At 44.2% G+C, this 14,644-nt stretch overlaps 3 protein-coding genes across 3 annotated transcripts; 1 reads left to right on the plus strand and 2 right to left on the minus strand.

Annotated features, from left to right (window-relative positions):
- The first annotated feature begins 527 nt into the window (after window positions 1-527).
- LOC127296929 (adenylosuccinate synthetase, chloroplastic) lies at window positions 528-4,287 on the plus strand. Its single transcript, XM_051327178.2, has 4 exons — window positions 528-860; window positions 2,056-2,748; window positions 2,826-3,137; window positions 3,808-4,287. The coding sequence occupies exons 1-4, from the start codon at window positions 567-569 to the stop codon at window positions 3,976-3,978; spliced, it is 1,470 nt and encodes a 489-aa protein (XP_051183138.1). The 5' UTR covers window positions 528-566; the 3' UTR covers window positions 3,979-4,287.
- A 482-nt stretch (window positions 4,288-4,769) lies between these two features.
- On the minus strand, window positions 4,770-6,064 carry LOC127296934 (dehydration-responsive element-binding protein 2E). Its single transcript, XM_051327183.2, has 2 exons — window positions 5,997-6,064; window positions 4,770-5,877 (listed from the first exon to the last, which is right to left on the minus strand). Exon 2 carries the CDS (start codon window positions 5,861-5,863, stop codon window positions 4,898-4,900), a length of 966 nt encoding a protein of 321 aa, XP_051183143.1. The 5' UTR covers window positions 5,864-5,877; window positions 5,997-6,064; the 3' UTR covers window positions 4,770-4,897.
- Window positions 6,065-9,015: 2,951 nt separating this feature from the next.
- LOC127296928 (uncharacterized) lies at window positions 9,016-14,326 on the minus strand. Its single transcript, XM_051327177.1, has 14 exons — window positions 13,640-14,326; window positions 13,467-13,560; window positions 12,237-12,423; window positions 11,881-12,136; window positions 11,565-11,777; window positions 11,389-11,475; window positions 11,134-11,268; window positions 10,948-11,061; window positions 10,621-10,868; window positions 10,468-10,548; window positions 10,163-10,394; window positions 9,835-9,933; window positions 9,565-9,753; window positions 9,016-9,418 (listed from the first exon to the last, which is right to left on the minus strand). Exons 1-14 carry the CDS (start codon window positions 13,955-13,957, stop codon window positions 9,323-9,325), a joined length of 2,349 nt encoding a protein of 782 aa, XP_051183137.1. The 5' UTR covers window positions 13,958-14,326; the 3' UTR covers window positions 9,016-9,322.
- Between the last annotated feature and the right edge of the window lie 318 nt (window positions 14,327-14,644).

Genomic DNA, 14,644 nt, shown 5'->3' on the forward strand with positions numbered 1-14,644 from the left:
GTATTTTACAATATCGTACAAATTTCAGGCCACTTTGATTAGTAGGATTTCAAAAACTTGGGAATAGGAAACATGTAGGAATAGGATAGGAATGCATGGGCAAACCCCATACGATTGTAAAAACACAAGAAATTATGAAATTGTGTGGGAGAAAAGAAACACAAGAATCCTTAAAATCATAGGCCAGTAATGGTTAAAATAAATGTAAAGATAGGATTAGGTCATCATCATGCAATTCATGACCTTTATCTCGTTCTTTGTGCATAGAAATGCAAAATAAAAGAGGGTTGAGTGAATTGTAGAATTTCTTTGTTTTTTAAACCTTTGAAACCTAACTAAAGATTTTTTTTGTACAATACACTTTTCCCTTCAGTGCCACCAATTTTTTTTTCTTATTCATATGTTTTTCCTCTAACATATGAAAGCGGCCCTTTCATTCTTGGACAGCCAACAAGAGCCCAAAGGAATCCAATTCCGCCCCACCTGTTATTACACGTGCAAATCGGGTTATTTAAACAAGAAAACACAGCACCCCACTGACGCCCACATCCTAAAACCCTCGGCCCATGTCGCTCTCCACTCTCAACCACCCCGCCGCCGCCGCCGCCGCCGCCACTGGGCGGCGGGGCAGCTCCTTGTCCCCGGCTGTCCCGGCGCCGCCTTCGGTCCGCCTGTCCAGGAGACGGCTTCCCGCCCCCGTCGCCGCGTCCGCGCTCGCGGTGGAGGCGGACGCCGCCGCGGATAGGGTCTCGGCGCTCAGCCAGGTCTCCGGCGTGCTGGGGTCGCAGTGGGGCGACGAGGGGAAGGGAAAGCTCGTCGACGTGCTCGCCCCCCGCTTCGACATCGTCGCGCGTTGCCAGGTGAGGAGACACGGCCCGGTTCTGGTTGTGTCCCGGTTTTGCCTGCTGTGTTAATCCTCGATTGAAAGCTGCCTTGTTGCGCGTTCTAGCGGAAATTCTGATACCGCACGTCGGATGGGATCGTGATGGTCGTGGCTGTTTTGGTGGATTGATGTTTGATCCGGATGATAGAGTAATCAGTGTGTAGAATTCGCCTCCTCCAGGACCTGTTTGGAAGAGAACTATTTCTTAGTTATAAGTTTTGGTGTTTAGTTTGAACTGCATACCAAGGCTCACACACACACAAAACCCATTCCGAAGGTGTTAATATTGGGACTGCTTCGCTACAAATTATGCCTAGTATACCTGGATTTATATCTGAACTATGAATCATGTTCAAAGGGGGCAAAGTGGCAGATCTTTTAGCCCAGCTTTGTTATTGAATTGTTTTTTTTTTACATTTCCGAGATGCTGTCTGGAAAATTGGATTAGTGATTACAAGAAGTTCTAGGAGTTTGGTCATGCTAGCTATAATGATTAAAGATGGGTGTTAACCGCTTGTCTTTTAGATTGCAAACGAAATGAAATGCTTCAACACCTAGTTATAAACGGTGACAAGAGAGAACTTCCTTCCTGATGTTTAAGACACATCAGGATTAGTTACCCATGTAGCCATCCATGTATAAAAGCACGATGACCACTTTGTTCCCTGTAGTGTGCCGATATTGTGTGTAAGATTGTATGCTTTGGTGGGTAAACAGTCTGATCCGTTTAACTCACTCACGCTTGAGGTTTTGCCATTATTCCCGTTGGGCCTCTTGGGTACTTTTGTTGTTTACCATAATCTTCATTAGGCCTCTTGGGTACTTTTGTTGTTTTGTTTACTCTTTCATTTTTTGGGCTAGTGGTACTATAACTGCTGCTCCTGGAAGGTCATGTCTGCATTTTTGTGAGTTTGACATCCTTAGCTATTGCCATTCTCTTGTTTAGTTTACATTCCCCTACCCTTGAGTTTCTTCAGTTATCAAGATTAACCTTTGTTTCTGCAATGATTTTTTAGTGTGTATTTGCAAATAAAATTCTTGATATGTAGCATAATCATTGCCAGTTAGCTGTTTCTCTTAAGTTTTGTAGCCTGTTCATCTGAGTTCCTAGAGCACACATGGAACACAACAAAAAATCAGGATAATTAACCCTTTGATGACTAAATGAACAGGGTGGAGCAAATGCTGGACACACCATCTACAACTCTGAAGGCAAGAAGTTTGCCCTTCATCTTGTTCCATCCGGTATTCTTCATGAGGGAACACTGTGTGTTGTTGGCAATGGAGCAGTGATCCATGTTCCAGGGTTCTTTGGTGAAATTGATGGTCTTCAATCCAATGGAGTCAGTTGTGATGGAAGAATACTGGTCTCTGACCGAGCCCACTTGCTCTTTGATCTGCATCAGACTGTAGATGGACTTAGGGAAGCTGAGCTAGCAAATTCCTTTATCGGGACGACTAAGAGAGGCATTGGACCTTGCTATTCCAGCAAGGTCACTCGAAATGGACTGCGAGTTTGTGATCTAAGGCACATGGACACTTTTGGTGATAAGCTTGATGTTTTATTTGAAGATGCTGCTGCGAGGTTTGAAGGCTTCAAGTACAGCAAAAGCATGCTCAACGAAGAGGTTGAGAGGTACAAGAGGTTTGCAGAGCGTTTGGAGCCCTTCATTGCTGATACAGTTCATGTGTTAAATGAATCTATCCGACAGAAGAAGAAAATTCTTGTTGAAGGTGGTCAAGCAACTATGTTGGATATCGATTTTGGAACTTATCCATTTGTGACTTCTTCTAGCCCTTCTGCTGGTGGAATATGCACCGGCCTTGGGATTGCCCCTAGAGTTATTGGTGACCTGATTGGAGTTGTAAGTTGAAATTAGTGTAATTTAACCGTCATCTTTCTGTGATATAACACTTATCTAATCCACTACTTTACATGCAGGTGAAAGCTTACACAAGTAGGGTTGGCTCTGGTCCTTTCCCAACAGAACTACTTGGAGAGGATGGGGATGCTCTTAGGAAGGCTGGAATGGAATTTGGGACGACAACAGGTCGACCAAGACGCTGTGGCTGGCTTGACATTGTTGCACTCAAATACTGCTGTGACATCAACGGGTTTTCATCTCTTAATCTGACAAAACTTGATGTGCTGTCTGGGTTACCAGAAATTAAGCTGGGTGTTTCTTATAACCAAATCGATGGACAGAAATTACAGTCCTTCCCAGGCGATCTTGACACCCTAGAGCAAGTGCAGGTAAGAACTATTGTGTCATAGTTCTGTCTGTTGGGTTAACTTAACATGGCTGAGCAGGAAAAGTCCGGTTTGAACCTGGGTGCATGTGAACCCTAGTTGGAAATGCATTTTCCAAATGTTAAAAAAATTCTGAAATAAAAATATCTGGGTACGTACGCATGTTCCATGTGTGCGTAGAAAGTTTTCGCGGAGAAACCACTTTTTTATTTCAGAATCTAAAAAAGACAAAATACGTCACATATATACTGCTATGTAGGCCTGCAAAATTTCACTTTTTTGCCGAGACAAAATAAAAGATTTTTTCGTCACGAAACTCATGTCCAGGGCACATATTTGAGATCATCTGGGAAATCATTTTGTGTTTCGATTTTTAAAACATGTTTTGAGATCACAAACGGAACTTTTCATAAAGTGGGTTCACATGCCTCCATGTTCCATATATGCAGTCTCGGCTGAGCAGTAGTACCCTGGAATAATCCATGATTATGTTATATGCAAAATGTGTTCTTGTTTCTCTGGTTGCAAGATACAGTTAAGTCGCTAATGCACCTGCTGCAAGTCTGTTCTTGCAAACGGATAGCATTACCAATTTGGCAGTAATTGCTTACATTTAATTGAAAGGTTAGAATAGACATGCTTCATATGCTCATATGTTTGTCTTGTGTTTCAGGTCAACTATGAGGTGCTTCCTGGCTGGGACAGTGACATTTCTTCTGTTCGGAGTTACAGTGAGCTACCCCAAGCTGCCCGTCGTTATGTGGAGAGGATAGAAGAGCTTGTCGGTGTTCCAGTCCACTACATTGGTGTTGGACCTGGGAGGGATGCTCTCATATACAAGTAAAAGCAACTTGATTTGGCATTGTACCGGACAGAATAATTCAGTCTTGAGTAGGCCGTGGGCATTGCTGTGTCAGCATATGCCCCTTTATTTGCCATTGTAGCGGCAATACAACTGGGAAGCTACTGCCTGTTGAGGTGATGTAATACCTGCAATAATGATTCGGGAAATGACCCAAGGATGCAATATTATTGTTCGGTACTCTGTAGTAGCATTTGTCTTGTCTCCACCAATGGTTTTGGCGGTATGACTAATGTTTTGCACTGATTGTGAATGCTTTCTTGTGGGCAGTCTGATACAATTTTCCTACTACTTTCATGTGCGGAAAAAGTTCATTTGTTGATGTATTTATCTCATATGTTGTGCAAGTTTGGAGCTCCTAATGTCATAGCAGTGGATCTTGCTTTGGATCAATTCCTTCTGATATGCTGTCTCGATATGATTTCTTTAGGCCCTCATATTAGGTTCTCACATTTTTGGCTTGTAAAATTTTGGTTTGAGATCCTTAGTGGACCTGATCAAAACATGTTCTTGCACCCTTGCATAGCCTAACAGCCTTGGTGTTTGTGCTGGATCTTATGAGATGCTATCTGACTACGATTGTTTCAAGTCCTTTATATTCATATTTTTCTTTCTCTTTTGTTTTGCTAGCATGATTTTAAATTGTTTTCATGCGTCTGAAAGTTTATTTTACTACCACTAAATGATTCTTAACCTGGCAAAAATTTAGGCGCGCGTAAGCTGTTAAGCTTATAGAACATGCTAAGAGATCTAAAACTTCATTGCAGGTCGATGAAAAATTCATGCCAAACTTATAAAACCTCAAAACTAGATGAACTTGGAAGCTAAATCGCATACATACTTAAGTTAACCCATGGGACTATAATTTTTTTTTCAAGCGAAGCTTATGCATGGGCTAAGATCAGATGTCCCATACAGGGATGGGCATGCATCCGAACTGGTCGAGATCGTCCATGTGGAACGCCCCGTTCACGCCCAGCGCGCCGCCACCATGACCTCCGGCCGCGATGTCGCTCATGTCGGCGGCCAGCGCGTCCCAGTCGAACTCCGCGCCACCGTTGTTGCCGCCACCGAACCCGAACGCGTCCGCCACCTCGCCAGTGCCCTGATCCTTCCCGAGCGCTGCGCCGCCCCCGTCGTCCTCCCGGAGCACGCCGATCTGCTGCAGGAACTCCTTGAGGTCGAGCTGGGGCTTGCCGCCGCCGAAGCCCGCGGCGCCCACGCTCTCGCACGGCGCGCCCTCGTACGGCGCCATCACGTGCTCCAGGGCGTAGAAGCACGACTCGGAGGGCGGCATTGCGCTGGTGGTCACCGTGGAGGAAGGAGACGAGGCGGCGAGAGGAGGCGGAGGCGGAGGCGGAGGCGGAGTCCTCCTGGACGGCGGCTTGGTGGGCGAGGAGGAGGAGTTCTTGAGCTCCTGCAGCCTCTGGTGTATGACGTGCACGTTGTGCTGCGCGTTGAGGTTGAGTAGGCCGTACGACGGCACCGCGGAGCCACAGCCCCTGGGGCCGACGCCGGAGCCGGCGGAGGAGACACCGGATGCAGGGAGCCACCTGATCATCCGGTGATGCGCCGCGGAGGTGGCGGCTCCACCTCCGGCGGCGGCGCGGAGGTGGGGCAGGTTGAGGAAGGCGTCGGGCCCGTAGAGCTTCCGCGCGGCCTCGTCGTAGGCGAGCGCGGCCTCCTCGGCGGTGGCGAAGGAGCCGAGCCAGACGCGGGCGCGCTTGTTGGGCTCGCGGATCTCCGCCACCCACTTGCCCCACGTCCGCTGCCGCACGCCCCGGTACTCGCAGGCGGCGTTCTGCGGCCCGCCCTTGCCCCTCGTCGGGCCCTTCTTCCACGACCGCTTCCGCACGTAGCTCTCCATGATCGACCTCGCTCCTGCACGCGCGACGGCAGCGACGTATCAGATCGATCACCCAACAATATATATATTCAGGCAGCGCGCATGATGGAGCCTGCAGCTAGCTAGCTAGCTCGATGAAATGCGCGAAACTTACGTGCGCAGGAGCGGGGGAATTTGAAGTTTGAAGTTTGGGAGTGAGGTTTAGGAGTGTGGGGTGTAGTGAAGTGGTGAGGGGAGTGTGACGAACTGACGATGGAGCCGATGGAGGATAAGTAGGGAGCGCGGGGTTGGGGTGTGACGGATCGCATGGGGTTTAAATGTTGTCACGGCCGGGGATCCATCCATGGATGGAAGAGGACGCATGCATGCATGTTGGCACGACAGTGTCGCGCTTTTGCAAGACCTGTGAGCGTGAACGTGACTGAGCTTCCCGATCGACGCATGTGACCGTTAGGGCATCTCCTGGATGCACGATGCACTAGCTCTTCCCAAGCACAAAAAAACTCAAATTCGTTTTCTATTTTTTTTTACTTTTCCTTTGAGCAAACAAAAGATTGACTTCATTGCACATATATTTAAAGTAGTAAATAGTACATGGTAGAGATAAATAAGCCGTATCTAGCAATTATAAAACAAAGTCTAGAAAGTCAATCTTTCAGGTCTTCAAATTCTTTCTTCTTCCATTACATTATCTTATACTTTTCTAAAGGCAACCGAAATCAAATACCAAACCACAAACTTGTAAATACCAATAAAGATTCTTCCGTAATTATTAATGCCAAGACCACGTGCACCCTTGTAGCCATTAAAGTAGCCAATCAACGGAAAAATCTCATTTGCAACTAGTTGCACCCGCAACCCATTGTCGGATGTCACACTTCCAAGTTTTCAAAAAATACGAAAAAATATGGGGGGGGGGGGGGGTACATTGTGTTGTGCATTATGATCTATGAAGTTTCGTAAAAAACCCCGCTTTCTATTTTTTCTTTTCCTTGGAGCAAACAAATTGAATTTCTTGATTAAGTAAACAAATATTGAGCCCTTTGATAAAAGATCTACTCCCTCCGGCTCTAAATACTCGTCGTTGATTTAACTATTTAAGAAACTCAATCTCTCTTCAGGATGAAAACTCAAGATTTTTAGCCGGGCGATGACAACGCTTATGCATTGTTTTTCTTTTTTGGAGGCGTCACTTTTGGAGAACTTTTTATAGTGTTGTTGTTGCGACTATTTCATCACTACGACGGGTCTTTGTTTTATATTTCTCTCTTTTACTTTTTTAGCTATGTGCATCCTTGATGTCTTTTAATATTTTGGTGCATAGGCTGGATGTAATTGGTATATTCGTGATATTAATATGTTCTCTTTATAAAAAAATTATTTAGGACCGGAAGGAGTAGCTATTTCTCGAACCTGATGGTGCATGACTACGCCTGTTCTTACAATTTGATGTTTCGGAGGCGAGTAAGAAATAATTTCTCTCTAGGTCAAAGCTAAGAACCACCCGATTGAAAAATACGGGTCTAGACATAACCACACTTGTGACAAAAATCTGACCCCGCCAGTTATCCTCTTTCGAGGTTCATGCTAAAAAATAATTTTTCGATAATGGTGCTAAAAATAATGAATCTTTGTAAGCACTTCGTAAAACTTGGCAAGCAAACGTATTTCTATGTTTTGTAAAATTCCAGAATAACACACACATATATTGAGTTGAAATTTACCAATCAGCATGTACATATATATTGAGGCTATTTTTGTTGTAAAATAGTATGATCATGTGCTAAGTTTCATGTAAATGAGTGAGAATGATATAGTTGGTGAAGTTAAGATCTTACACCCTTGCACCCTCATTTTCTAAATTTGTGGGTTTCTGTGTACCTAGGTTCCAAGAATCCGCAATCTGATTCATGAAATTGTCTAGTCACCGAGATCTTATGAATGTGCATGGCTAGGTTCCAAAAATCCGCTCTATCACATGATTTGGATATTGAGATTCATGCAAGTACACAAGCAGGATGCGAACATTTTCTTTGAAGGGTCATTAATATCGAGTAACTAACAAGGTGGTGGCGGAACCATGCGATGTCAACGAGGAAAGGGACTAAGGGAGGGTACAAATAAAACCTTTTCTTTTTTATATGTGTGTGTTAACATGGCTATCGCTGGCATTGGCATGGATTATCATAAATCCGTAATCCTATTTATCCAAATTTATGTATATTGCGTATTTTAGTGTTTGTCTGAGCCTGTTTTGCTTGTTTTTGTGTATGATATCCCACAAAATAATCGATGGCTAACACAGTTCAACAACCACACATTGAGTCAATACATTCTTTTTTTGAAAAGGAGTATAACCAACCAGTCTCTACATCGATTGATGCATACATATACATATATTTATTTCTTTGTATGTGACAATATAAATAGAGACAGAGCAAGGAATGAAGAGGAACGGTATCTCCAACGATATGTGAGCGAGTACATATGAATCGAAGGCATAAGCGTCGGAGACGTCTACGGCTAGCAGGGCATGCATATGCCTATGCAGCGTCATGATCCATGGTAATATTGTAATAATAACAAATAAAAGGGTATGAATGCGGTATAAAGACCCACCTCACAGCATTTTTTGCTCTCACGAGCGCGCCCCTCACGTGCTTCCCGTCCACGTCGGACGAACACGACGCATGTGTCCACCATGATTCTCGAACGTACCCTCCTGAAGATCCATCCCCTCCTTGGCAGCTCATATTCGGCCGGTCTCCTGTTGGTTTGACCAGCTCTAGCAGCTACCAGTCCAGAGGACAATGCACACAACAATAGAAGAAAAAATCTGTGAAAACAATCTAGCAGTGCTCGTGATTGCCCAGTCCTCAATCAGCATGCTAAATGACGCAAAGAAGTGCTACAGTTATCAGTTGTTTAAGCAGCACACATTGCAATCGATATAACTTGATGGAGTGGATGTGTACATCAGTGCCTTTTTTTTCCTTCAAGAAAACTATACACTGGGACTTTATGCAGAACTAATCCACGCAGTGTTCAAAATTATGTTTTTTTGTACAGCCAAGGAAAATATCCCCCGTCTCATATGGGATGTGATTTATCAAAATTTAGATGTATGACACTAAATATGTTCACAATTATGGTTTTTGTGCAACCGAGGAAGATATTACCTATAAATCAATAATTTGCTTGGTATTACATCAATTCGGACCAGGAAGACAAGGTTACTGCAACCTATCTTTTTCAGAGTATGTTTTCCAAAGAATGGTCTGACGTTATTTGTCAAAACAACAGGTCTATCAGTAACTGAAACCGACAAGGTAAGTTTCAGTTCCATTCCCATCCTGTATGTAAGAAACTCTACAGATCCCTTTAGAGGACCACATATACACTTTTTGGAACCTTTTTTCTTTCTACTACATCAAGAAATACTTCTATACTTATCTTCTTCACAGGTTGCAACTGCGCATTTCAGGAAGCCTTTGAGCAGATGTTTGGCAACCCTGTTTCCTTTTCTTGGACGAGACCTTGCCGCCAAGGGTCATTGTATAATTTATAATGCAATACCTGTAAAAGCATTCTTCCTCAGCAATGCAAACACGCAATGTATAATGCCTCGCTACTGAAAATGAAAGTACGACTTTCAACCCTATCATCTAATTTCAAACCAGGTAAATGGAGAAAATTCACTCGATTTTTTTTTCACCAGTTACCTGTATAAAAGTTGCAAAGACATCATCATTATCTTCTAATTTCGAAACCTCAACTGACCAGGGTGCCTCTTCAGTGTACAATTTTTTCTGCCTCTGTGCTTCTAGCAACATAGTGTCGCGGTAAAAGAACCTCTGCCAGATCTGGCGAACATTTCCTAACATAAACTCAATTTGCGTTTCGTTCATTCCCTGGTGAGTAAGAAAATAGTAAGCAAACTGCACAGGTCATGCACAAAAGAAATGAGAAGGAAAGTAAGCATAAACACATACTCGGAGGACTGTAATGAGGTTTGGTATGTCATCTTCTTGTATGCGGACTGCAAAACTGTTGTAATTAAGCACATTCTCGTAGGGAAGAAATATTCCATCCTACAATTTAAGCCACGAAAGCAGATAGGTACGATCACATAATTAGTTGCTCTGTTATTTAGTCTTGTCAGATACACATTATAGGATTCCCTGACTTGCAATACTCCCTCCGTCCCGAAAAGGATGTCGCAGATTTGTCTAAATTCGGATGTATCTAGACATGAATTTAGACAAATCTGCGACATACTTTTCGGGACGGAGGGAGTACAAGAAATGAATGCTGTGGCACCTGTATTATGACAGGAATGCATCCTTGAAGCATGCTGTCTTCCATGCGCCCACTCCAGCCATCCCCCGGCAATACACCACAGAAAATAGAGCTTGCCAGTTCCTCATAATACTTCTCAGATCGTAAGTGTGTAACTGTTACATTTGCTACATGTTGCCTTCCAAGCTTCCCCTGCTTGTTTGGCGTCGAACCAAATTCAGCTGCCAGCTTTTGCCGAATCCCCATGCTATACCTGTTATACAGTGGAAGAAAATCAAGAAACAATTTGGTCACATACATAGACAGACATACATGTAGATACGTACGTGTCTTCAGGGCGGCCCTGTTCATAGGCTGATCCTAGATTACCATTGAAATAAAAAAGTGTTCTACGGTTGCTCCTTGGCCTGCAAGAGCTTGCACTGTCAGGGTGTAAACCTTCAAGTAGTTAAAACGTACATCTCTAGGTTCATACAAACCTTGCCCATAGTTTTAGCCAGATAGCTGCTGGGTCAGGGTCCTTCCATGCTGGAAGCACGAGATCCTTTGTCGGATCGAAACATGGATGATCGCCTCTTCTATCCAAAGGAATATTATCCCAGTTATCAGCCCAATAAGCAGTCGTAGAATTTTCATGCTTTGTGTTAGTATTCCCCCAGTGGACAAGCATCATGCTGTTCCAGATCTCTTTTGGAGCATAGCAGGCACCTTCATCCCATGAAAAGAACTGTTTTTTTGTAAGTTGAAAGTATGGATGATTATTGGCTATGCAAGGACCATTTGCTATATTTCATGTAAATACCCACCCAAATATGGTCTCTTCCAGAAGTGCGGTTCCAGTAAGGATACCGCTGTGCTATGTGATCATAAGCCATTCTGTAGTACTCCAGAGTATGGTAACTCCTCATGCGCAGGTCCTCCTAAAATTAGAACTCAATTACTGAAGAAGAATATCAACAACCAAAGTACAATATCTGGATGATAATGGTTACCGGCATCAGCAGGTGTGGGGCATCATCGGATCTAGTTATTAGACATGAGTCAAGAACCGGCACATAGAAATAATCAGCTTCATCCCCATTCAGTGTGCGGTGAGGGCTAGCAAGAATGCTCTCGTAGAGTGCTATCTGTATGAAAAATAAAACATGTGTCAGATCTTCTTGTGCCATTGTAAACCGGATTGATGTTAGTATCAACATGGAGCTACCAACATTTATCATATCTGCTAGTTGACTAGGTTAGCAGACCTGAGCACCATACAGTTGCCGCGTCCATATAGTTCTGTTCTTGTCATCATATATTCTGTTCACACACTCTAACTTGTAATGCCGTCCCTGCAATAAAACATATCATGAAATGTCAAAGCTTCAGCAAAGCTCTATGAAGAGAAGAAAATAAGGAGTAAAACCTATGGTAGACTTACTTCAAGAAGATGACTGTCAAACTCAGCTGGCAAATCGTACACATATATAAGTGGCCTTTTTTTCTGAACAACAGCACTGACATTAATGGGGATATGGCTTAAGTTTTTTGGGTCTGACGAATTCACTGGTGGTCTGAGCCATAAGGGCCAGTCATATGCAAGTGAATAAGCCGATGGGACACTGCAATCAATCCCAAAATATCCACTGTCACACTGAAATAAATCTTTAATTAGATCATAACAAAGGTTATGAATACAGAACAGTTTGTTGCAGAAATTTCATGGCTTTTACCGAAAAGATTTGCACGAGACATACCTGACAGAAACCACCACGGCAGTGTCCATGTCCGGAACACTGGTTAATACAACTGCATTCAACATGTGTCTCACAAAACTGACCCCAGAGTCCGTCATATTTGCAATCACATTCTTGTTTAAAATTCACTTTGGAAGAATATGCATCCTCAGGGTCCACATTACACCATCCCAGTTTACTGCTATTTGTTGTGAATACATCTGGATCAGGTGTTTTCCAATTGGTAAGCTTCGGGTCACCAGGTTTTGCGGGAGAGCTAGAAGGATAAACTAAAGATGCTCAGTAATACTACAATATCATGGTACTGATTCTGAAGCATAATAAAGAATCAAATTTAGTGTATATGATACTCTTACATTGTTTTGAAGCCACAAGCTTCTGCCACAGGGCGATCTGGGTATTTTGTTCCTGGTCCACAAAAGCACATTGTCCTCGTTGTGTCACACTGAGCTGGACATATGGAAACTATCCATCGTCCTACAGGCCATTCTGGGGAACTTGGGAGGTTGCACTCCAACTTCAGAACCTCCTCACATCCTTTCCCTGTATCAACCAAGCCATATATGTGGTCACTTGATAAACAAAAGAAGTGTTACAAATCAATAAGACCCCGTCCTGCCATAGCACCTAATATATATGCTCCTTTATTTTGAAACAAAAAGCTACTTTTTGTAAAGTAGCACTAATAAAAATGAACATGCCATTAACTGCTTATAATCCATGAAAGGTAGATAACTAAGAGAATAACCATCTAACAAAAATGGTCTACAATTTATTAATGCACTAGTTCATTCCCCATTACATCATATCGGATAATGGTCACAAAAGATGTTGTTTCCTTTACTCCTGAGGTTGTACTGGCGGTGTTGGGTAGGCCCTATGGGGAATCAGCAAGTAGACTGGATCGGGAGAGCATATAGGGCAGTGAGAGAATTTCGTATATTGCCTGATCAGAATTATACAATGGGCATGGTTTTGTAGAATCGTCGAAGACTTGATTAACAAGTAGTACTAGGCATGTCAAAAAGAAAAAGAACTAGTAGTACTAGGACTCTAACTTGACAAGGCCATGGATTGTATTTCCTAACTTACCCTATATTTCCTACGGCTGAGCTAGTCCTCAAGCTTTGACTGCTCCTTACTGAATCGGAGTTGGTCTCTGGGTCCCTGCCACCTGGCTGGTGGGCCGCAACTCTACTCTATTCCAGGACCCCTTACATGAATCTCCTATGCGAACTAACTTGCCGCCACAGCACCAGAACAGATTAAACATTTGAAACTTAATACCACATAAATAGAATCATGCATCGATGACATGTCGTGTACTTAATCTTTTGCAGCGGAGGATACTTTCAAAGCTTAAGCTATAGACTCAGGATTGTAGAGTCTTTTGTTACATAAGTCCCCTTGCAAATGTATACGGTAGGGGCACTCTATCGCCTAGGCGCGACCTAAAGTGTAAAAACCATGTACGGTTAGTGAGATATGTATAATTTGTATGATTGAGCATTTTTCTGGGGTACGGGGGGCATGGCCCCCTTTGGTCCTAGGGAACCTCCACTAGTGCCTGGCAAAGTAAGACTAACCAGCATATCCATGGAAGCATCTGCATTCCCCCAGGTCATGGTTGCACACACCATGTCCACTGCAGTCTTTCTCGCACCTCTTTGCACCTATAACCTGTCCAGAAAGAACAAAAAATTAACCCAAAGCAAGCAAAATCAGAGTGAAACAATCAATGACAAAGCTTAGTGCACACTTCAGTAACATCGACAGTCGATGAGCCGGCATGGCAACCCGCGAGCCATCTCCCAATCTCGGCCTTCCACGGCGCTCCACGGAACGTCACCGCTCCATAAGAATCAGCAGGGAACTGACCCCTGAGGCGTGAGTCCACGATCTCAACGCCTGGTACCACATTCCTCGGCCGGTCGATGCCATGCCGAGCACCGGAGAAATCCAAGGAGGAAGGAAGGATTGGCACCATGAACACATGGACGGCGGTGACCAGGATCACAAGGGCGCCGGCCACGCCCAGGAATGACAAGGGCCATTTCGTCGAACGGATTGTGAGCATGGTGAAACTACAGGACGAGCACCACTTTTTTCGCCATGACGGAAATGGGCACCGGGAAGCGACGCGAGCTGGGGGGTCCTCGGCGGCGGCGGGAGTCGAGCGCGCGTCCCCACGGTGCAGCTGCTAGCACGCGGAGGCGGAGCGTCCGCCGCGGTGTCCCTGGTGGCGCGCGCCAAGGCAGATGCAGCGGAGACCCGCCGTGCCGCTCCAATCCGGGATCTGGCTGGGGATTTGCGGTTTCAAGGAGTTGGAAGATCGAAAATCAAAGAATTGAGAGAATGGTTCGGGTAATATAGCTTCTGCGTTCGAGCGTTAGAGGAAAGGAGACCGAGGGACCGTTCGTGCTCGGCAATGGACATCAGTGTCCCTTCTTCCGGTGTATGCTAGCACTCTGGTGTCACTTTCAACAACTTTTCTTTAGTAATTCAGTTGCTCTAACGGCCCGGTCATTGAGGCTGCCCATAGTGGGAGTAACATAGGTAGTAACATCACACACCCCAAAGCATTTTGGTGACATGGCATGTCAATAAATGAAGAAAGAGAGTGGGGTGGTAACTAGCTATGTTACCATAACATCACACATCTCAAGACAAGATGAGTCTACAATCTAATAAATATGGTATGCATGACACCACATATATGTAACTACCCACTATAAAGGTAGTAACATAGGGTAGTAACATACAC

The sequence above is a fragment of the Lolium perenne genome, chromosome 4, assembly GCF_019359855.2.
Source record: "Lolium perenne isolate Kyuss_39 chromosome 4, Kyuss_2.0, whole genome shotgun sequence".
NCBI lineage: Eukaryota > Viridiplantae > Streptophyta > Magnoliopsida > Poales > Poaceae > Lolium > Lolium perenne.